At 43.3% G+C, this 24,496-nt stretch overlaps 1 protein-coding gene and 1 long non-coding RNA gene across 3 annotated transcripts in view; both read left to right on the forward strand.

Annotated features, from left to right (window-relative positions):
* The first annotated feature begins 1,658 nt into the window (after positions 1-1,658).
* On the forward strand, positions 1,659-4,343 carry LOC124849762. The gene is made up of 3 exons (XR_007030297.1): positions 1,659-1,868; positions 3,514-3,581; positions 3,965-4,343. It is a non-coding gene; the product is annotated as an uncharacterized LOC124849762 (long non-coding RNA).
* Positions 4,344-11,027: 6,684 nt separating this feature from the next.
* Positions 11,028-24,496, forward strand: part of myripb (myosin VIIA and Rab interacting protein b) — a 98,061-nt gene continuing 84,592 nt past the window's right edge. For both annotated transcript variants that reach the window (XM_047329956.1, XM_047329957.1), the window contains exons 1-2: positions 11,028-11,255; positions 17,853-18,097. In XM_047329956.1, the coding sequence (XP_047185912.1) occupies positions 17,988-18,097 (110 nt within the window). In that variant the 5' untranslated portion in view covers positions 11,028-11,255; positions 17,853-17,987. The remainder of the gene's footprint in view (positions 11,256-17,852; positions 18,098-24,496) is intronic.

Here is a 24,496-nt window from a genome sequence, read left to right on the forward strand (position 1 = left end):
TGTGGCCCGTAAAAATGTGGCACGCCATAAAAAAGAATGCATCTCCTGATGGGGCAAGTTGTACATGAATAAGCACCCTGTTTCAAGGTGTATTACAGGATGGAAAGAATGAGTGGGAGCGAGAGGGAGGAGAATCAAGACAAATATCTTCAAGCCTCGGGCTCCTGGTCACAGAGGAATTGTCTACCACTAAGACTGGAAACATGCACTGCTTTTAAAAAAAAAAGTGGAAATAAGTGGGGTTCATTTCCGGCCCAAGACAAGCCCACATGCCGCTTTCCTATCCTCTCGCATATCAGTGAAAGATGTTGCTTTTATCTCAACAAACCAGAAAAAAGGTTGTCGACTGAAAAATACAGTGAATAGCATCTGTGATGTCTCTGACAATTCAACACATTTTTGAGTGGGGAGGATGAAAAATGTTTTTTCATACTCATCCTCAGCTTCTAATACCCTATTTTTCTGAGATATGTATAACACTGAGTATGAAGTGTTGTAGCAAACGTCTCCCAGGAGGTTCAGGCGAGACCACTTGGTAGACAGCTGCCGGTTAATAATGTGAATTGATGGAGGGGCCGTTTAGTCAGGAGACAAGAGGAAGGGAAGAGTGGAAAGCGACCTCAAAACAGCGAGCCCTGCTTTACTTGGCGGCCAAGTAAAGCAGGTAATGGACGTCTACGCATGGACAAAAATGCCAGCCATCTTACACGAGACAGACCAAGCAATTCGTTTCAGTGTCATTGCTACTGAGTTCGAGTCTGCACTTCAGTTACGCAAAAGGCATGTTGGAAATCATGTTGCCGAGGCTACGAGGTTCCATTAACCTCACAAACCACAATGTGGTCATGTAAATAGACAGTAATCACGGCGGGGCAGCGTTATTTCGTACTCAAATCCTCCTTGTCATCAACTCGCTTTCAAGTTTAAAGTAACTTCTTAAAGCATCTCACAGAATTAACTGCATAAAATTGCCTTGCAGAGCCATCCCCCGGTGTTCGCCCACCCCTGCGTCCCAAAGGGAGGTGCCATTCATCAGCGGCTCTGCTTTGAGCTCCTGTCAATGTGTCTGAGGACGATGCTGGACGGCAAGTAGCAGCCTAAAAACAAACCAACAACAACAACACCATTTACCCCCACAGAAAACAGAATAAAGGTAATCTGTAACACAGAAGTACTTGAAGAAATGTTCGTGTGCGAGTGAGGGTAAAGCAACAAGGCTGTTTGGGTAACAGCATGATATAAAACAGGAAACATGTTTTAGGAGACAACATCTGGATCAGGAGACGTGACTCATCAGATCCCTTATTGCTCTGTTTGTTAAAGATTGGGTTCACCCAAATAACCGGAAAAAACAAATCTGACAGCGGTTATTGCAGATAGTTTGGGTTTTATTTGCCCAGGTTTGATATATATATATATATATATATATATATATATATATATACAACCCAGAAGCAATGGAGGCGAAGGGGATTTATTTTGTGGTCAAATGCATTTTCAAAGTTCAACAGGAACTCCAAAAACAGCGTCTGTAATAGTGTAAAATAAAGAATATTTCTCTCGCAGGAAGTACTCCTTATGAAAACTTTGGTGGTACTGAAACTAGGGGTGAATTGTCTCTTGTTTTAACTGTTGAGAAACGGTTCTGGGAAATACACATCTTTGCTTGCTTGTACTATGTAACTACTAGACAACAGACAGTTAGCGTAGCTTAGCATAAAGAGTGGAGACTACAAGAAAATATATATCCCATTTGGCAAACAAAAATCAGTCATGCTCCAAATGCCACCTTTCAATCCTTGCTATGTACTTATTGTCTGTTACAGATGAACAGTGTTGGTTTGGGTCATGCAGATGATAACCTCCAGGTGAGAAATGAGGGACTTGCATAAATCTGATCTGCAAATATCTACTCCTCCACGACATGTTGTCCTCGAACTTCTCTATGCAGCTGCTTCAGTAACAGCTGTGTGAAAGGTGCGAAGCACAGAAAATCAGCAAGACTTTCAATCCGCTCATGTGGAAACGACGAAAGGAGCCGAGGACAAGGCCGAGGAAAAAACAGCGTGGCCGTGCTCCAATTTGTGTGTTAGTCACTGAACAAAGAGGGATTATTGTCTGGCCCCTTACGCTTCACTCAATGTTTATGTGTCCTTGGCCATTTGGACATTAGAACATGTCGCGCTGGAGAGCGCTCATTTGGCTCAAAGTGAAACTCAAACACGCCATCACTTACCAACATAACATGTCTTTAATCTTACATCTGTACCCCGTCTGCCAACCCCTCCTTCCCCTGCAGTATTTCACAGAATAAGAAGGCTCTCCACAATGACAGCCCTCATTTTACCACACTGGATGGATGAAATACTGCTCTATTCTCAAACTACAAATTACCATAACTTATCACTTTAGACATCAAAGCGGGAAGATAAAACATTCATTCTGTAGATATTCAATAAATCATAAGTCAGTGTAGCTGCGTTCTCAGTGACATCTTGTATAAATCAAAACATACACATAGTGTATGAAATTGTAGGGAAGCCTTATCTAATGCTCCTCATACTCTATCTATCTATCTATCTGTCTATCTATCTATCTATCTATCTGTCTGTCTGTCTGTCTGTCTGTCTGTCTCTCTGTCTATCTATCCATCTATCTATCTATCTATCTATCTATCTATCCATCCATCCATCTATCCATCTATAAGTCTGTCTTTCCGTCTGTCCATCCATCCACCTCCCTACCTACTTACCTACCTACCTGCCTACCTACCTGCCTACCTATCTACCTACCTATCAACCTCCCTACCTACTTACCTACCTACCTGCATACCTACTTACCTGTCAACCTACCTGCATACCTACCTACCTGTCAACCTACCTTCCTACCTATCAACCTCCCTACCTTCTTACCTGCCTGCCTACCTACCTACCTACCTATCAACCTCCCTACCTACTTACCTGCCTGCCTACCTACCTATCAACCTCCCTACCTACCTACCTACCTTTCAACCTACCTACCTACCTATCAACCTCCCTACCTTCTTACCTGCCTGCCTGCCTACCTACCTACCTATCAACCTCCCTACCTACCTACCTACCTGCCTGCCTGCTGACCTACCTACCTACTTACCTGCCTGCCTGCCCACCTACCAACCTACCTGAAGGCGAGTGTCTTCGGCTGACTTGGCACCTTAGCAATGCCTGTTATAGATCTTTTCTTGCTGGTGAGGAGCAATAAGCTGAATAGATTTCACATACTTTGTCAGCTCAGCTCAGACGTATCAGCATTTCTCTCTGCTCCTACAGCATCAACTCTTTCGATTGCCTGCTCTTACAGTCTCATTTTCTGACTGCTGTGCACCTGTACAAGGGTGTTTTTTACCCCTCTACAGTGGATTTGATGTAAATGTATTATTTCCACAGCGCTTACGTGTTTGAAAATGCAATGTAAAAATGTAATGAAGATGTGAAAATGAACAAATCCCTTCCCAATTGATTTGTTCTGCACCAGGAGTTGGGGAAAAGCTGGGGAATCCAGAAAATCTGCACTTGAAGAGGAAGACCTGGTTGTGAAAATGGGTAAACAAATTTTTTTTCCCTCAATAATCCTGTATGCTTCACATGGTGTTAGATTCTCCAAATATCGATTACATAGGTCTCAAAGAATAATATCTCATTTTCAAGTAATTGTTTTTCAGAAGAGGTGAAGATATCCCTGTCATATATGGTTATACTGTAGGTGAAACTGTATAGTTTCTTTATGGAAGCAATACTGAGATATAGGAATGGTGCAAATTAAATTCAACTTGTCCAGCCATTATCAGTGCACACCGACTATGGTTCATTCGGCCGGCATATTTAACACAATATCATGAAAGAGGTGCCGGATGTAGCTCAGGTCATGCCCTCGTACCATCTCTCACTTGTATCCCATCCTCTCTCTGCTCTGGTTGCCATGGCAGCAAGGAGTTGGATTCAAACAATGCCACCGAGGGCTGGAGCCTTTGACGAGAGGGGAGAGGCCGCCGTATCTGTGCAAGACGAGGTGAGGACAAGCTCCGTCTCACAGGAATGATAAGAATGATAAGCCCTATAAGCATTGTCCCTTACTTGTCATAATCAGAGTACAGTCAACATTAAAATATGGATTCGTATATTCACTGTTCAGATGGAAGCTGAAATTCTCTTTTTTTTACATGTGGAATGAGTTGAAGCTGAAAATATATTATTAGACAGCAGGGAGGCCATAACAGCCCTTTTTTTCTCCCATTAATTAATTACTTTTTATTTCTTTACCCTCACTCGTTCATGGGCTGCTTTCTTCGCTGGTGGTATGCGTAAACCAAGAGATGATACTAAATCTCAGACCTTTTATAGAAATGTCTAAACAGAGCTGAGTTACTTTCAACGAAAACACCTCCTATGTAAACAGCCGTGGCTGAGCTTGGCTGGAGAAGAACTGCTGGCGAGCAAAGCGGGAAGTGGAGTGGCTGGCAAATTCACTCTCACTAATCCACATTTCTGCAGTATGCTCAGGAAAGGATCGGGTTGGTGAGCAGGCTTCTGCGTTGTGTGACTAATATGGTCTGCAAAGGAGATTGACCAGACTGTCAATATGTTGTGGTTTCCAAACACTGGAAGGGAGAAGAATTAGTCAGGGGCCACCGGAGGCTCAGAGGAACATCTTAAAGTATGAGTGTTAATCTAAAAAGCTTTGAACAATATGTGAAAAACACCCTCTCATGGGAACAGGAAATAAAGAACAACAGTCATACTCCCCACATGAATATGCAATCTCCCACTGTCCAGACAGTTCAACTGTACTTTCCAGAAACTGCAATGTCCATGTATTTTTTTTCTTTATGTTCCAATGAAATTAGTCTCAATACAACATCTGCTCTGAAGTTATTCTTGCACCATCTGAGCAAAACGTCCATCTCTCTTTGCCTGCATGCATGACAATACCGTACTAACAGCCATTGCTGCAGTTGTGTGTAGTGTCTCCAGGAGATAAAGCTTATTTTTTTTCCCAGATCCCGCTTTAACTCATTACTCAACCCGGTGGACTATTAGTGCCTGTTTATTAGCAGTAACAGGGGAACAGGGGTGTCATGACACCCTTCCATCCCACCCTGTGGATTTCCGAAAAATGCTTTCAAAAATGCCAAATCAATCTAGCTATTTATGAAATGTGAAAAAAAGAAAAACAAGAAATGTGAAACAACATTTCCCCAGCCTTCCTCCTCGCTGTTAATAACGGCACAATGCGCGGAGTGACTCACACTGTGTTTGTTTCGTCCTTGTAATGCATTTGTTTCCAACACTGCAAATGGCCACTTATGGGCAATTAGTCATGCTGAGTAGGCAGAGGCTTCACCTCCACCTCGTCAATGACAAACACAAGACAATGTATGTTTACTGTCAATGGACCAAGCTGAGCCGCCGAAGACAGAAAGAGCAAACCATAGAGGCAGAGTAATGTGTTGCTCTTCTTAGCATTAGCAGATAGACAGCAGGCGGCTTATCACACATATTATTGTGGGATTAAAAAGCAGGAAGAAATCCAAAATCAATACTCTGACTCAGAGGTCTCAGGCCTTTAATACCTGGCATTAACACTTAGTTGATACACTCATGAATTCATTTTACTAATTGTACTCAAATGATTGAGAAATGATGTGGTATTATTTATGAGCTTGTTCGACATCTGACTCACTGCTTTATAACCAGGAATAATCATATATGATTCTACCAACTCTAAGAGAGGACCCTAACTGTTTAACTCCTCATTGCCTTTACACATTCATGTGAACATATTCTGAAATTACGGCACATGTACTTCTGCATAGTTAGGCACAGTCGGGCTTGAAAAGCTCCTCCCCCCTTTGAAATCACAGCGAAAGAGAAAAGACAACAGGAGGCGGATACTGCCACTGTTACCATGTGGCAGGGGAACAGAGGCAGTCTGATGTATGTAGGTCAATGTAGATCATGGATCACTGAAGAGCGACCGCATGTTTAGTGTTTCAGGTGCAAAAAGCAGGTTCTCTTAAGATAAGTGCACCTGCTGCCTCCCTGATCACAGAGAACATGTCACTTTGTCTTTGTAGCACGGATATGCTCACTGAAACAGAAGTAAGGTGGATCCATTTTCTCTCTCTCTCGAATGGTAGGATCTAAAGGAAGGGACTCTGCTTTCTAAATGATCTATCCTGAGTATTAATTGTAAGAACCTTAAGAAAAACTCTACGCAAAGTTTGTGGAGTCAGAATCAAAGAGCCATCACTTGTTTTTCGACTCTGAGTCGGTTGTCTCTCGGAGGTCGGCGGCTCAATCCCAGCTTCCCCTATGTGTCCAAAATCGCCTCTGGCGGCTCTGCCCGGCAGTGTATGAGTGTAACAGAAATGCCCGGTAAAACAGAAGCATTGTATGAATGTGTGGTAGTGGGTGAATGGGACTTTGAGTGACTGGTAAGACTGGAAAAGAGCTATATAAATACAGTACATTTGCCATGAAACATAACATTTTTGAACATGAAGCTTATTTTTCTACAACTCATAGGCTGTGTTCAGAAATTGAGAAAAATTACCTCAGTTCATGTACACATTAGCATGTATACAGGATTTTAGTGTCCCTAAATCACCACATTTGGGATACAACTCCCTTTATTTCCTTTATTAACACCATTCTTTCTGTTTCATTGGTTCTTTTTTGGTGCACACGTTATTATCTTGGGGCTGAAACCAAATCAGGGATTATATTAATATTTTGGAGGCCCCCCTAGTGGAGGTTTGCTTATACTTTGTCATTTCTTTGTCCGGTGACTACATACTTGACTGATGGGTTTTTTTTTCTGGCCTGTTGAAGTTATAGTAATAGTACAAATTGTTGCCTTTCCAAAAGAATCATTGGTAAGAATTCCTGACAAAATCCATCCACCAGTAGACTCACTGATTCCATCAACTCATATGGTTTTTGAAGGCTGACATTTGGATGAAGGACGGGCTCTATGCTGTATAGTGTGCAGTGAAGCCCACTGATGTGCCAACGTAAAGGCTGGGCAGCTGTAATGTGTCTCCGAACACACAACAGTACTGAATGTCACAGCAGACAGTTTCCACACATGTACAAATGTGTGACGCACAAGACCACTGCAACTCCGGCATGTGACACGGATAGAGGGGGCAGAATACTTTGCTCTCCTTAGTCACTCTAAATATTCCAATTTGGCAATCATAACTCCCCGGCAGGCTTTGAGGATTTGATTTGAGGATTTTTATTCACCTCAGAGCCGCAGATGTAAATGCAGTGGTTCATGCTGCAAGTGACTCGGCAGCACCAGAGTAAAAAGCATAAACACCAGAATTACTGGAGCATGGAGCCTTTAATAAGCTTTACTCCAACATGTATGTGACAAGCAGTTGCTTTAAGGTTAAAGAAATGTGCTTGTGACCAGATGACTGCTGACGTGGAACTCTGGATTGACCCTGAGCAACTCACCGGAGCTATTTGCTGACCCATTTGAACTGGGACTGAACCAGGACATTCCTGTGATACAGCTACTGTCCATCCCTCATCCCTCTCCTGGATTTATCCACCTGATTGAAATCTTTGTCAAAACCGTCACTTTTGCATTTCTTACCTTGCCTCGGTTGCTGTGGTCCACTGGCAGAATAGGTGTTGTAGCTATATTTGGAAAAAAAAACTGAAGCTTGCAGAGCAAGTACAACTACAATTTCACAAGCCACACGTGTGTAATCTAAACCTCCACGCAATGAGCACTGAACCACAATGAGCGCACTCATTTTCAAAGTGCACCGCTGAACATCCATTATGCAGTCATATTTGCTTAAGTTAAAGATTTTAAAGGAGACATATTATGCTATTATTCCAGTTCATAATGTTAATTTGGGTTATTGCTGGAAGAGGTTTACATGCTCTAATGTTCAGTGAACATGTCAGTTTCCTCAGACCGTCCTTTCCTGCAGCTCCTCTTTCCAGCCTCTCTCTGAACACTTGGTTTTTGGTCTCCTGTCTCTTTAAGGCCCCCCTCCCGTGCTCTGATTGACTGCTGGTCTATTCTGTTGTGATTGGTCAACCGTTTCCAGCGAGTGTAGAAGCCCCCCCCCCTCGCTTTGCTCAGCTTTGTTTGGGGGAGTTGAGACTAGTAGCTAGATAGGCCGAACTTGTGATATCACGATGTTACGGAAGTATCCCGAGTAATGTTTTGGCCTTTTTAAAGGATGAGTAGGTGATTTCAAAAATCCCTGCAAAATCCGACTCGCTTCCTCCAGACCTCCGTCCCAAGCCCTCCCCCCTCAACACATGAACTCGAACCGCTGCCTCAGTCTGAGTCTGACTGCGTCGGAGGAGGAAGACACGAGCGGAGCACAACATGCTAACTGACTGCTCGTGGCTAATTCACAAGTAAGAAAACACTGGACATTATCTTAATATAAATGTAAACAATGAACATGGCTATTGTTGGTGGGCACATTTGTCAAGCTAACATGTTTGTCTTGGGAAATATCATTGAAAATAGAGTTCTGATGCAGTAACTTGTTGCTGGCTAGTTAGCAACAGGCTGCCTCAGGCTAAGCTAAAACATAAACACGGTTAGCAGTTCTACACAGACACCGTTTGTTTTGAGTTTATATTTTTAAACTTCAGCACATTTCAGCCATATTGTGACGATTAGACAGCTGCAGCACCTTTGTAGCTTTCTGCCCTTTTTTTTATATTGCTGTCTGTGATACAATGGAGGTGGATGTTGTACAGGACTCATCACGTTGTTTAGCACGTCAGAGCTTCCACGATGAGTGTTGTTAGCTCAGACTGAGTTTACTCCAGACTCTGTTCAATGTATCTAATCATACATCGAATCATTTATCATGTATCTAATATAATCATGTGTTACTGTACAGGCCAGAACTCGAGGACTGAACTTGGAGCAGTGACGTGACACGAGCCTGCTGCTTCACTTACTACACCTCACATCAGCAGATGCTGCTCCACCAGGCCGTCTCGTTGCAGGTCAACCTACTTGTGTCTGCCAGAACTGCCCTCAGAAGTGGAAAGAAAGTGCTGTGGGCAACTTCATGACCCCCGTGTCCAGGCTGCCACATATGGAGGTTCACATTTTGCACACAGTATTTTGTGCAAAACCAATGTTTATTTATGTTCTGCATAAATGTTTACACTTTGGAATTTTTTACAACATTGCCATATGGATTTTAAAGTAGCTTTTGTACACAAGAAAGTTACCACTTCATGCTCAACCTACAGTATCATGAGCCGACTCACCTGGTCCTCTGCTGACCTGCTTCTCTAGCTGTTGACGGGGATCGTCTGGTCGTTGCTCTGGTCCGTGGCAGACAACCTCCAGGTCCTGGACTTCTGCATGTACAACTTGCTGTACCTGGTATAAGAGAAAGGAGGTCAACTTAGTGAAATATTCATATTACCTTACATTGAACAGTACATTTCATTTCATTTCCTGCGCCTCTGGGAGCAGGGAGACGGTTTCTCTGGGGCCGAAGCTCTGCATCGCTCTGATCATTCAATGTATTCATCGCTATCGGTTTGTCACGAGGGTTTCAAGTAGTATGACAGAAAGTGCTTCTCACAAAAAACGCCTACCCTGCCTGTAAACCTTTTACATACACACAAGAGTGTCCCAGTGCGCCTGAGCCTCTGTTCGATGGTTCAACACCCAACTTCAGGCCTGAGTTGATGGTAAAGAGGAGAAAGACGGGGACAGGGCAGGACACTTCTTCTGTGTGCATGCACTTAATGACTGAACGTGTGCTCTCTGCAGGGCTCGACCATGTGCAACACATTTTGTGTTTGTTTTATCTGTGATATAAATCAAATACCTGAGATTACAGGGCGACTTGCCACTGCAGCCACCGCAGCAGCGTGACCCATTCTGTACATGCTGTGTGTAGATAAAGGGTGGGACTTCAGTCCACAGTGACTCACAGAGGAAATCTCGCCAGTGAAAATTGGGTCTCGTGTGCAGAATGTGACTTTGAGCAGCTTTCCTCCGAGTATCTCTTGTGAAATATACATGCTCGGTTCGACTGAGGATAGCAGAAAGCATCAGTGCAGCCTGATTTATAATCTCTACACAGTGGCCTCTAATTGCGATGTTGGGAGAGCTCTTCATCTTGCTGAAATGTACCCTGCTCTGCAAAGTACAACAGCCCAGAAAGTGTTTTTTGCAGTGCACCGCCGTCAGCAGGTTTTCGCTGAGAAAGCTGTGCAGTAATAAAAAGAACAAACAGCCAAGTTTTCCTCCCAACTGGCTCAGATCTGCATCGTCCCTGACGCTCTGCCAAGCCACAGTTTAGGAAAACTTGGGGGTATCCAAATGTGGTTGCGAGTATGTTCTGTTTGCTCAGATTGACTGGTAAATTAAAAATCTGGTTTATTCCCACATTAGGGAGTCAAGGTGAGTCAGCATGATACTTTTTTTTTAATGAAAATAGGAAAGTGTAGTGATCCTGCAGTAGAATGCACAGTTGTGGAATAATCGTTCTTATTGGACTCAAAAATGCAAAATGAAGTTGAATAATTGGATCATTAAAACAGTGGGGTGATATAACTGTTTGATCCAGCAGACGCAAACGTGAGGGATTAATTGGCATGTTTTTCATTTTTTCTCTTCGGTTAATTGCACTGTGACTGGCTTTGTGAATGGAGCAGCCAGCCGACACAGTCCCTCCCCCTCCTCCTCCTCCTCCTCCAGGAGCAACAGTGCCAAATCGAAGCGCAGGATGCCCCACGTGCCAGCAGGAAGAAAAGACACAATTAAGAAGAAAAACGGCATTAGATTATGAAACCGACTCAACTATGTCCGATTTCCATCCCGAGATCGCCTCGTGTCCACGTGAACAGGGAAACGCAGGAAGAGTCGCGGTCGGGTGCCAATCCCTCACCTCGCTCGCCGTGCGCCCTCCTCCTCTCACCGTGTAATACAAACCTCGTGATCACCCATTCAGCTGTGTGTGTGTGTGTGTGTGTGTGTGTGTGTGTGTGTGTGCCCGCGTCTGCTGCTTTTGGGGAAGGGGGAGAAAAAACAACAACAACAACACGAAGCAGGCAGGTGTCGCGGAAGTTTGCGCTTGGCAGAGGCGCGTCCCCTTCGCGTCCTTTTATTTATTCATTTATTTCCCCGGCGTTCTCTGGGGGGGGGGACAAAAACGTGGCAGAGGCTGTAACTGGCGGTCATCCGGCACCAGCTGATCTCGTGTAAGTGATTTTTTTTCTTTTCTTCCCCCACATACAACTCACTGGGAATAGGTGAGTCTGTGGGGTCTGGGTCGGGATGGATGGATGGAGGTGGAAACGTGCGGGGCGCAGCGTCGGGTGTCCGCTGTGGATGTGCGATTTAGAGCCTCAAATGTGAATTTAATTATTCTTTTTTTGCTGCAAGCTGCCCAGTCCACCGTCCATGTGCTGGGTGAACCTGACACGCACATCGGCAGATGCTGTCATACAAGTCGGCGTGTGAGAGGGGATGAACTGGGCGCCGAATGCGAATGAGGTTGAGGGAAGATGCGGGTCGCGTGGATGCGAAGTGGATATTCAATCAGGTGGCTTCGCCTGGCAGCTCGACACAGTCCAGACTGTGGTGCTGGACAGGAAACTGAGAAGGAAATCAGGTTGAAGAGGTGTAGAATGTGAGTCATCCCTTTGAAACAGACGCACAGAATCAGAATAAGCTATTTCCAAATGATATAAAGTCATGTTTTGTCTCAGAGCCACGGTTACGGGAAACCTTTAAAACCCAGAGGAATGCAAAGCTGGGAATCCTTACTTGGCAGCCTCTCTGAGGCAAGGTGCAGTCTATTGCACTTGGTTTGTGGTGATCACAGTCACCTGTTGATATTAATCTTGGGATATCTTTTTTTATTCATTCATTTTTTTAGGGAGACCCCTGGAATCCATTTCACCCACACGGTGGATGAATCAGTCTGCTATTCCGAGTGATTCATTCAAGGTAAAACACAGATCACTGTGCCAGAATTGCAAAGCCGCTCTTGTCGTTGGTGCTACAGGATATAGTTCTTCTCAACACTCTTCTCACATGAACGGTGACTCAGAGGCAGATTCAATTAGCATCTGTTGGGATTCTAACACTCCACAGGCCAAAGATGTGTTTGCATGTGCAGGCGTGTGTGTGTGTGTGTCTGTGTGTGTGCGTGTGCGTGCGCGTGCGTGCGTGCGTGCGTGCGTGTGTGTCTGCAGCGTGAGTGCCTGCAGTGGTCTCACCTCGCCAGCCTCCTCTCCTGCCCTGCACAGAGTGGTAATTGGGCCGGTGGTGATGGATGTGACACAGCAGCTACTGTACATGTCAAACAGTGACAAATGATCAGGGGCTCTTCCTCACGCCGAGTCTCCAGTGAGGATGTGAATGATCCCCGTTCGTCTAATGTTTTGGTTAGGTATAGAGGAAGTGAGAGTCTTTATTTTGTCTGTCACACTAAGCAAGTTAAAAAACAAAAAATGCCTACAGGTTTTCTTTTTTGCAATAAGCTATATGGCCTTATTTGCATTGTTGGCTTGGCAAAAAGCTGGGATGCAGTTTCTTAGCCACACCCATATCCGTCGTATTCTACTACTGAACGTACTCCTCTTCCTTGTGAATGTGTGTGCAGAGGGTGGTCGGAAATGTCCATGATGGACGGCAGTTTCTTTAGTGTTCAAAGTTATATACATTTTTTTATTTCGGTACATCTGCAGATGCAAATCCAGTAAAGCCTTTCAGACATTTCATGTTTTAGGTATTTTTTCAGGGGGCACGAGGGACACTTACTGTTCGTATGATGTTCTGCTTTATTTTTTTACAGCAGACATTTTGAGTTGTTGTAATAGGAAAAGCACAGGTGTTTCTCGGTCTACTGAAAGGTGACAGTGGCCTATTGCCAAAATATTAGAAGTATAAATTATGAATCATACACATTTCAGTGTCTACAGGGTACATACACATACAAAATTGTCAGATACATTACTTTTTGTATCTGACTCTTTCCAGTTTAAAAAACGAATGGCATGATATGATGTCAATTCATACAACCTGTTGCTCTATTAAAATAAGATCAGGCATCACTATGCGAGGACTGCTTTTCCCTTAAGGATATTGTGTATGAATTAGGTTCCTTGGTTGATCGTTGTCCCCATGAAAGTGATGGCTAATGACAGGCTGGTTCACAATGTGCTGTGCTTCCTGTACTTTACAGCTGGTCACATGGTGGAGCATTGGGAGGAGTAAAAAGCTGTGAGTGCACTATAGTACATGTGGCCTTAACTGAACCACATCTGTAGTCCGCAGTCGTGAAGCCTTAATGTCATCTTGACAGTTAGTGGTCATATCCTGGGTTGCAAAAAACAAAACAACTCGAGCACCTATGTTTCTGCTGCCACGTGGTTGTCGGAAGACAAATTGGCCGATGCGTTGAAGAAAGGCCGTCGCACACGGAAACAGGGTTTGGATTTCTTCCAAGCACAATGCTGGATAATCTTCAGGGGAAAAAAAAAGTCCAGCTCATAAATCTCTTATGCAGAATACCACCAAAAAGCTATGAATGCAATAAGAAAGTCGGTCCACTGTATTCACCACCTTCAGTCCAGATTGTCATGTACAGCGGAGCCGCTCTCAGTCTCCATCCCCCTGGCTGTGACAAAATGCTGATCCGATGGAGAGTGTCTAAAGCAAGCAGGTCATTTAGCGCTTGGCTGCAGCTGCCCTTTTAGCGCCCCGACAGGGGCCTCGTCCTCAGCGTGCCCACCCTCTGCTTCCTCTCTGAGGTGATAGACAGCCGCCGATCCAAGTGGCCTGCAGCATGGTGTAGGAAGCGACATTCTTAATGTGTGTGCAGCATAACCTGGCGATGATTTGGTATGAGTGGTTGCATATTTCCATCGAAGACATGGTTGATTTATGCGACATCCTTTGGTGGAAAAGACAGGTTTCTGTTCACTCTCCAGAGAGATTCATCAGTGTGACCTATTTCCCTATTCTCTCTCCCTCTCCCACAGCACTGAGAGTGTCAGTCTGGACATGTTGCTATTTTAATATAACAGATTTACAGTAGGATGCTTCGTTGTAGTGCAAGTCCAAATGCAACAGTAATGACCAAAGTTGTATTTTTACATTTTGTATCAAAAGTTATGACTGACAAAATAATAAGCTGCAAAAGGCACATTTACCAATTCTCCCTTCCGAATCGTCCGGCTGATTGTTACTTTGTTGACTGTAAATGTCCAAAGCAAATACAATCTGAGAAATACCAGATCAGATCAGAGATCTTTGGTCATTCCTCTTCCTTGTCAAAACCTGGCATCCACATCAACCACAATGACATGTAGCCACAGTCTTTCCCTTAACGTTATCATAAGGTCATGTGGAAATATTGCCAGAATTGATCATTTGAAAAATCTAAGGAAATAGCAGATCTGAGCATAACGAGGGTTTTCAAATTTTTTCAAATTTTTTTGTTTATGTCTGGGGGATAGAGTTGGTTGTATTGAGACATGCTCACATGCTGATGAAGTGTACCGATCAGAGATCAACAGTGATGTGATAATCCAGAGGTTTGTCTTTGCCGTACAAGGCTTCTGAAGCTAGATTAAGGCTGTTTGGTGATCACGCACTGCGCACAGTCTCATAGCTGGCTCAAAAAAAAGGCCGGCTCTAAACTCAATGGCAAATGTGCACAGCTCACTTTTACATCACTTCACCGACATTGTTCGCTTAAGCTCACACAACCCGTCTCCACTGGGAACGACTTGAGCAAAACCGGTGACGCGTTGAACCACTGAGGCGGTCTCCAATCAGTGCCTGTGTTTAATGGGGGGTTTTCTACTCTTTACCATGCACAGACTAACAAGCTCATCTGTGCTGTTTTGTGTTGCAGGGCAGTGCACCGCTTTTGAGACATGGCGTGCCTGTATGTTTGCGTGTCTATACTGTCTGTGTGCATCACCTTTGCAAACTGTCACAAGTGAAAATGGATTCTCTGTGTGCTCAGTGTCTGTTTCTGCCCCCCAAGTGTGTGCGTCACTAAAGCTTCAGAGGCAGACACTCTCACAGATATAAATTAAGCTCCATGCCTGTCCTTGACACCACTCACTATAAAAAGAAGGCCTGAATAATTGCCATCCCTCGTGGCTATACAATAATGGCCATTCAGTTATGGTGCATTTATCTCCTCTATACATCTGGGAAGAAACGGAGACCAGAGACAAATTCATATTCTTTTTGACCAGCCAGTTGATGTTGGTATTGTACTACAGAGCAGATGGGCGTGGCAGCTTCGGGGACGTCATTCACTTAAGGGTGGTGTTTAAGACAAATCAAGAAAAAAATCCCCCGCTCACCGAATAGGACGTCGCAGCTGGTAGGAAGTATAAGGAAGTCTGGCAAAAATAGGTTGTTGCGGTCACATGCGTCTGTTTATCACCTGCAGATCCACACAACACCGGCACAGGTGATGTAGACAGATCCGTTCACTGTGGTAGTTGGAATCGGTCCCATGTGGTAAAAGTATCAAAGTGTGTTTTGAAAGCACATATTCAATATGTGTGCGGCACACATGCCGCCACAGAGCGTCCACGTGTGGCTGAAAGTGTATTTGAACACTTTGTACGAAAAACTTGTATTCTTTCAGACTGGGCAGCCTTTTTCAGAGGCAAGGGCAAGGTCTCTTATCACTGCAGCTGAATGAGGACTTTTGAATGGAATTGTCTGGATTTTTCCCTGTGTGATACAAGGTGTCTGAGTCTGACTGAGAGAATTTTTCACCTCTTTTTTTTCTTGTCCTGTAGCTGCGAATTGTGACAAAAGCTATTTGCTCACACTGTGTTTGCATTTGCCCTTGTGAATTACATATTCCTACGTATTCAAATGACTTTTGCGAGCGCCTGATGGAGATGTCTGTAAGGAGGAAAAGGAGAAGTTCAAAAACAATATTCCTTCATCAAAATGACCGCCACTGTTCAATTTTAGACAACGGAACCAAAGTTTGTTCTACCGCGGAGTTGCTCTTGGACAACCAAACTGTCGTTGATATTGTTAAAAGATGTTTTTAGAAAAAGGGAGCGGAATCTCATAATAATCAATGAAGTAAAAATAATATTTCTTCTTGAATTTTGAAAGGTAATACACAAGCCGAGTGATCTGTCGATGAAACTATTTGGCCAATAATAGCAGGCACATTATTGTCTGGCCTTCTGAGTCATCATTGCTCACGCCGCTGCCAGTGCTCTCCCATCTTGTTTAGACTCTGCAGTTAATGGACCTTCTCCTTCTGTCCATCTCCCCATCTGTCTCCGCTTCTCTCCTCCTCCTCCTCGTCCCTCTCTTCTATTTCCATGGGCCGACCCCTTCGATCTCGCTTCTCAATCATCCTTTTCTTTACCTCCTCCTCTTTCTGAATCTACTTATGTCCATCGCACTCCATAAATAACGGGTGTCAGCTTTGTTTACAAGTTCATTCAATCACAAACGAAATCAGATCCGCCTCCTTAAAAAATATGAATCCATTCACCGTATCAATTATTTTATTAAATGTGATTTACGGTGCAGTTCCAATAAAGGTCAACGGTTAAAAAGTCATATAGCACACACGATTTTGTTGATATTCTGTATAGCTGAATATATGGATGAAGAAAATGCACTAATATTCGGTTATGTTAGGTGCAACTGGATTACTGCCAAACATGTTGACCTCCTAAAATGTTAATATTGTGTTTGTTGACAGAAGGGTGTTGTGTTCTTCACAGCTTTCCACTTGCTTTGCATGTCGTATGTTAATAACACTTCGTCACACAAAGGGCATATGCATACAAATGTCTAATTTGAATGCTTATGATCTGGAGAGTAAAGCTACTGTACACTCAGCTACAGTTACACTGTTGAAGTGTGTTGTGTTTAGATTTAGATCCTAATTTACATTTTTTGAGCCATGCTCAATCAATCATCTGGTCAAATCCCATCTATAGAAATGTGTGCCGACTTTGTGTTTTAGCCAATTACCAAATATCAACATGCTAAACCAAACATTATTTTTTTATCTTCAAAGCATTAGCAAGTTATCAATGCTACATGATGTGTATCTTTTCTGTGTCAGTATGGATGGAGATTGTTTCTGATGAAATATGTTTTGCTACCTTTTCATCTTCACTAGTATAACATCAGCCTGGTAGAAGAAAAGAAAAATTAATTTGCTGAAAGGCTTGTTTATACTGTATTACTAAAAACATTTTCAACAAAAATCTTACCCTTATAACCTTCATTTGGATTAGATGCAGGGTTGTTGTATTTGATTTCAATTTAGTTTTTGCCAGGTATACTTAAGGAAATGTGCAAATATGTGCAAATCCCATTCTTAAGACCATAATTAGGGTATTGCATAAAACACCCGCGAGGCACCATACAAATATCAGAACATTTAGAATGCGGCCTATTAAATTTGACCAGGGCAGTCACTTCCTTCCAGGGCTAGTTGAAATACCAAATTGGCAATGACCTTAACCAGTAAAAAGAAAAATCTTTCCAGCCACTGCACATTGGTTTGGAAACCTTCATCCTTCAACTCTCAGCTGCACAGACATTGAAGTCCATGCTGCAAGCGAGCAACTGCATGGCGCCACAAAATTGTTCCGAACAGCTTGCTCTTGTGAAAACGTGATGAAAATCATGGATTTACTGAATGTCAGGGGTTCAAAGAGTTATTTTCAGCAAGTTAAATGGTGGGCTTATTAATGTTTAGCTCAAAAGGAGTGAACTGATTCCACAAATTGGAACACACTGTAAAATTCTCTTATCTGTGTCTCTCTCTCCAGGGTTGTCCCAGCCTTGGCCCTCAGAGCAGCAGTGCCCGCGCCTCTCTTCCTCCTCCTCCTCCTCCTCCTCCTCCTCCTCCTCCTCCTACTGTCCTGGAACAGCCGCAGCAGCTCAGCGTGGCGAGGCCAGGAACGATGGGCCGGAAACTGGACCTGTCGGGCCTGACGGATGACGAGGCGGAGCACGTCTTGAAAGTGGTCCAACGGGACATGAAGCTGCGAAAGAAGGAGGAGGAGAGGCTCAGGTGAGACGGGATGGGATTACCCTGCCAGTGTTTGTTTTTTCTAGCATTTTTACACCTTTGACATACACAGTGATTTGAGAGGAGGGCGATGACGTTGGCCTCCGAGCCGTAATTACCAGACATAGTGGTTAAAAGTATTTTACGTTTATGTGAGAAAATCTTTGATGGATTGCCATGTTAATAGACAGTTTACTAACCCGCACTCAAACAGGGATTTTGCAATCATATCTTTGGAGAAGGTACAACCATAGACTATATATGAAAAATGGAAATGTCGAAGTGCCTCAAACCTGTATTCTTTTGAAGGACCAGCAGAGGGCGACTCCACTTGTTTCTATAGAAGTCTATGAGAAAATGACTCTACTTCTCACTTGATTTATTGCGTCAGTAAACATTTTCCTGAGGATTTTATGGTTCAATCGCCAGTTTCAAGTTGTCTTCAATACAGCAGATGTTCAGTTTATAACAGTTGATAAAGCACAGTATGCACTGGGGCGTGGATACCATGTGATCTTGCTGGTCATTCGAGTTCACCAGTTATTATCATGACATCTGTATGCATACGCAGTCAAGGTTTCAGTGACCCAAAACACTCCGGTTTATAAATATTTGATCCATGCTATTAGCTTTGGTTTTCCATTTATATTCCACAACAGTCCACTTATTTGTTTCCGAGCTTGTACTTTAATTCTGTTGTTGTGACATCTGATTGAAAGATGGAGGCATCGCATGGAGGCAATACAATGGTGTTTTGAGCTGCGGCAAATTTCATGATTTATTACTGCAGAGTCTGAGGCTGTGAGGAGGAAGATGCCCCTCCCGGGGTTTCGGCATGTGGGCTGTCAGGTCTGCGTGGGTCAGGTGGGCCTCGGGGCCCTTCCCCGGTGTCACAGCTTCTCACTTAACATGCGACGAGTGCTGGCCCCGTTCCTCCTCCTCACCTCCTGCCCTTCATTCCCTCCGTCCCACCCTCCCCACCCCTTTGACAGCCCGTACTCAGAGGGGGTTCAGTTCGGTTGCGACAAGCCCCCGTTGGGGGTTTGGCCACTAAATGTGTGGTGGGGTGAGTGTGTCCGTTTTGTGTTGTTTTCAGCAGGACAACAGGGGGACGTTTTTTCGTAAAGCTCCAGTGTATCTAATGTTACAACAAATTTCTAAATAGTTTGGTTGTACCCTATGATTTTGAAAACACAAGAATGTTCCTTTGACTGTGTACCAGGCCCCAGCATCAGCTATTTAGTTGTGGAGTTTGATGTCTGTGTTCAGATTTGAACGGGGATCCTTCGTGGTTTTTCTGTTCTTGAGTTGATGCCACGCGTAGATACGCCGCTGCACTAAACATCTTAGCTGTACTCTGAGGAGCATAACAGAGTTGCTCCACAAAAAACAGACAGAAGCCACTGGCCTGTAATGCTTAAAATCAAACTTATTTTCCCCAACTCCGTTTCAGAGCAAGGACGGTGTATTCCCAAATTGCCGGGCTGTAAAATATTCTCCCACCGAGCTGTCATGCATGATCAAAGATATATTTGTGCCTCTCAGGCTGTTGAGGCTGATGTGTACTGCGGCAAGATGTCGATGATCAATGTTGAGCTAATCACGGGCAAATATTTATTAGACAACAGTTCCTCGTGAAAGCAATCACGTTCTTTATCTGCAGCCTGAGTAAGTTGTTATGTCTCGTTAGATGCTTTAAAAGGAAAGTTACAACACCAGATACTAAATGTAAAGTGACAAATTAGCTGTTGATGTCTTGCACATCTAACACAGAGATTTTCATCCTTCTTCTGTTTGTTTTTAATTTGCTGGTGCCGTTTGATTTTGTTTGTTTCATCTGCCTCGTGAATACATAAGTGATTATGTTCCCTTGGCACCAGTGTTTTGTTTCTGTAATTTATTCAGAGGGATGGAGGAGTCGTCGCGCCCTTTAACTAAGTCAAGCTGCTCTTAAAGTATTAAAGGTAAAGGAGTCATTTCAGAATGTATATAATCAGATACAGAATATTATTTATATTTACACACAAGCAGTACTTGGTCATTGTGAAGCCAATTATACCATATTACTGGTTGGCTTTTTGTTTGAGTATGGAATCTTTCTCTGCAAGGGATCAAGCAACTATAGCTATAGATACTTGAATATTTCCAAAAATGTCAGATATTTCTGATTGATTATTATATCCCAAAAGGAATAAATGGCAACAATTCTTGGTCATTTTCAAGAAAACTGCCAAAAGAAGAGCTACTGGAATATTGAATGTGAATGTCTGCTTGTTTAGTCTTTTGCGATAGTTAGCTGCTACTTTTGGTTTTTAGACTCAATATCAATTGGTCGATATTTTGTACTATATTGTCTGATATATCCAGACCAAAGGATTCTAATTAGTCCGGAGGAAGAGAACAAAATGGGGCATATTGATTAATAAAGAACATAAACATGAATTGCAGCCTCATACTTTCCTACGAGGAAGACTGTTTGTATGATTTGCCTCAGCACATGCAGTTTTATACCACGCAGCTAGTCGAGAGAGCTGGAGAGAAATTCATACCTCTCAGTTGTACGATGCCCTAACTGACTGATCAGTTCACGGAAGGCTAGCAAAAACCCATTTGCCTTTCACATGAAGTGTAAAGCACTTCACAGTTTACAGTGTTTGAATAGGAATATGAAAGCTTGTTTACAGCAGATGGTAGCGGAGTGTTTTCGGCAGCGAGCTCTCTCCCTGTGAGTTTTTCTCTTCCGTGCATGGCTGACATTTGTTTCCTTCCTCCAATGGAGTCAGCCCTGCAGAGTTGTAAATTACCACATTGAAGGGTTCGTGGGATAATTTATAAGCCTCAGCTGGCACTTTAAATGCTCCATTATAACCCCCCCCCAATGCTGAATCATAAAAAAAGGTTGAAACACTTAACTGATATTACCGTCTTTCTTATAAATACCAAACTGTGACGAATATGTAAATAAAAAGATGCACATGAGCCTTGTCATCCTACACGTTTTGTTTAATTTCACCTCAAGTTTTAATGTGGTGGAACTGCAGCTTGTTCTTTGTGCATCTGCACTTTAATGTGCTAGGGACGTTTTAATACTATGTCATATATTATTTTTTATTATTATTTCAAACGGTTCAACAATTAAAAATGAAACATGATCCATATTCCACCATAACACAACGACCTTAACAGGACAATACAAGTTTAGAGGCTCAAGTCTGGTGTTTTTGCTGAACTTTCAAAGTTTTGTATTTTCAACCAGTTATTAACCCTGGTTATTAACCTTGGTGATGTATGATGAAGTTTTTGGACAGTTGTCTGGCCTCTCTGGGTCTGAATCTAATTTGTCTGTATCTGATGTTTCAGACACAGACAAATTCAGGATTATTGGTCTCTATAATGATGAGTTGTCAGATGTTGCAAACCTCAATGATTCTTCTGTTCACAAAATAATTTAAATAATGAAAAGTTGGCCATCAATGCCCCTGAAAAGATTCAAGGACACTTGTACAAGTCAATAATGTAATAATTTCCCAATAATGTAATCCAATATCTTAACCGATAACATAATACACTCTCTACCAGTAGTGTAATGAATAATTACATTAACGGGAGGTTGTCACATTATTGGGTTAACCTTATTTTTACGGAACCCAATAATGAATTTATTTCCCAATCTTGTAATAACTGGGCCAATTTTGCAGAACCAATGATGTGTTTATGCTTTGAAAATGCATCATTTTTGTAAATGAGTTCTCAATCTCAGATAAGCAAAGCTGGAATTTTGTGTAACTTCACTGCAGCGGGGGGAACTTTAGCCTATAACGTCATTATTTGTCATTCTTGTCTCACTTTTCCGCACATATTAACAATCCCCTGCACATCCTTGTTGCACCAAAAGATGCATTTTTACTTGCGCTGCCTGATTAACCCTCTGCTCGGGGACGGTGTGAACCTCGAATCTCCTGTCGGCTTTCTTTCACCTTTTGAGCGGCAAGGACACAATTTTTGATGTCACAGTAGGAAACACACAGATTTGAATAATAAAAATGAATGATGCCTGGATTTCATTTAGCCACTGAGTCGTGGTGCCGCGCGCGCTGACTCACTGTCGCCCTGTCACGGCTCACCGGGACACTTAAACAGAGCGGCGGCGTCGTCAATGTTAACACCTGTTCTTCCCCTATTCTGACAAGCCAACATGTCTGCTGTGAAAAATGCCTCTTAATCTACGGACCCTGGTGACCTTAGATGCAGTAAATGGCATCGTGGCTCCATAGCACATCACCCAGAATAAGCCAAGTGTCTGTCTCTCACTGTTAAAGGTAGTTTTTTTAACTGACAGTAGCTCGTCGGAGAGCTGTTTTTAAGTGTGGGTTCCCATTTTGACAGCATCTTGGCAATTGAAATGTAGAAAAGGGCAAGTGAGAGGAAGGCTATAGCAAGCAAACATGTATGGTTCAAATCAAAATAAAAAATGGAAATGAATCAAATGATTAAGAAATCAAATCAATCTGTAAATGATTTATGACACCTTTAACACATTCATTAGGTCTTCAGAAATGCGGACGGTTGACTGACGATACATTTTCACTGGATACCGATGAATGCCAGTGGTGCTCCTAAAATTATAGTAGTGAACTCTCAGACAGATGACTTTGTGAAGACCCTCAATACATTTCTGAAATGTTGTTGTGTCCATATTCACACTAGAGGCATCTCAGTTCCTCTGCCCTAATGTCTATTAAAATGAAACAAGACTTCATGTTTGGCCTTTTTGCAGACTGCAGCATTGCCTCTCATGTAGTTGTTTTTTTACTATCCTGCATGTTTCATGTTTTTTCGTCTAATGGCTAACTCTGTGAAGAACTGTGCAGCGCTTCTTTTGGTCAAGATAATAAATACAGCTTCATTAACTTCTGTTTGCATCTGCTCTGCTTTGCCCCGCGCTGAAGGGGCGAGAGCGTGATTCCGCCAATTAGAGGAGGTGAGCAGCTCAACCTCTGGCCCCCACCGTCTCAGTGGCCATCCAGCTGGAGAGGCTTATTACGAAGCAGCAGGACAGAAGCTCAGGGGGGCGAGCGCAGGCGTGGGCCTACTTAACAAACAGCGCTCCCGAGGGAGACGGACTGGGAAGGGATGACGGGTCGAAACAGCCGTGCACCAGTGTCTCTGTGTGAAGGCGCCGGCAAAAGATGGCCGGAGCTCCAGCTACGAGTGACTCTCGTGGGTAATTAGCTATGGGTGTTCGAACTTTACACGTGTATCTCCCAAGTCCCTCGTATGGATAAGCCAACTACTGTACCTGTAAGGTTCAACCTCCAAAACTCATTTCAGTTGCAACCACGACGAATACGTCATGCACATGGAAAGCTCTGCATTTCTCCAGCCACCCGACGAGTGTTGAGTCAAAGGAACAATAACAACAACAAGATTTTGAAAGTGAACAATGGTCTGTGGATAAGTCTCAGTTGTTTGTTGGGGGGTGCGTTGCACCCGAACATAATCTTTGTGTTGAGTAATATCTTCCTCTTGAATGCAGCCCTCATCCCAATAACAATGGTACCAGATTATCAGAAGGTGACGCACTAGCGGTTTCAATTTGTCAATTTGTGTTTTGTACTGACGTTGTGATGTTGTGTTCAGACAAGTGAGGCTGATCTCATTATTATTTGACTGTGTCGCTTGACTAACTTGTACATAGTCATTTCTCTCTCTCTACACTTATTTTTTTCCCCAGATATCACCCATGTCTCTAATAAGTCTCATGCATTCCGAGGCTTTGGCTTTCTTCTTTTGTCTTCTTTTCTTGCCATTTGTTATTTCTTTTTTTTCGCTCCGGGGACTGTGACAGGGAGGCCGGCAGGGAGCAGGAGTCGCACAGGGAGGCCAGGATCTTTCTGAGAGAAGGTGGCAGAGGATGCCACTCTGTCTGGGATGGAGCTGACCTCCATTTGACCTCCTGTATTTATCCTCTTGCCTCTCAGTCTGGAGATGGCACAAATACACACAAATGGCACAAATTTTTGAAGCAGGATAAAAGTCAGTCAGCTTCTGTTTGGCTCTTTATTCACGACGATCGATAAATTGGCGTAATTGGATTTCAGAGCAGGGGCAGTCAGAGGATATTGCACTTCGTTGCAGGACGGTCCCTTTGGGCTGCTGCGCTGCCATCTCCTCTATTAATGTGGCACTAAATGGGGACCGATCAACCTCCACGTTCAGGCCTGAGGTCATGTCCTTTCATAGTGCCTGCTCAAATTCAGTTTAGGGCTTCATTTACTAAACATTCTTTTCTGAATACAGTCAGTAAACTGCTGCGGAACATTGAAAAGTCTTGTGTTTGAGCTTGTGTACTAGTCTGATGCTGTGTTTCTTTAATGAGGCCGGTTTCCCAGACAAATGAAC

Source organism: Scophthalmus maximus, chromosome 21, assembly GCF_022379125.1.
Source record: "Scophthalmus maximus strain ysfricsl-2021 chromosome 21, ASM2237912v1, whole genome shotgun sequence".
In the NCBI taxonomy this organism is placed as follows: domain Eukaryota; kingdom Metazoa; phylum Chordata; class Actinopteri; order Pleuronectiformes; family Scophthalmidae; genus Scophthalmus; species Scophthalmus maximus.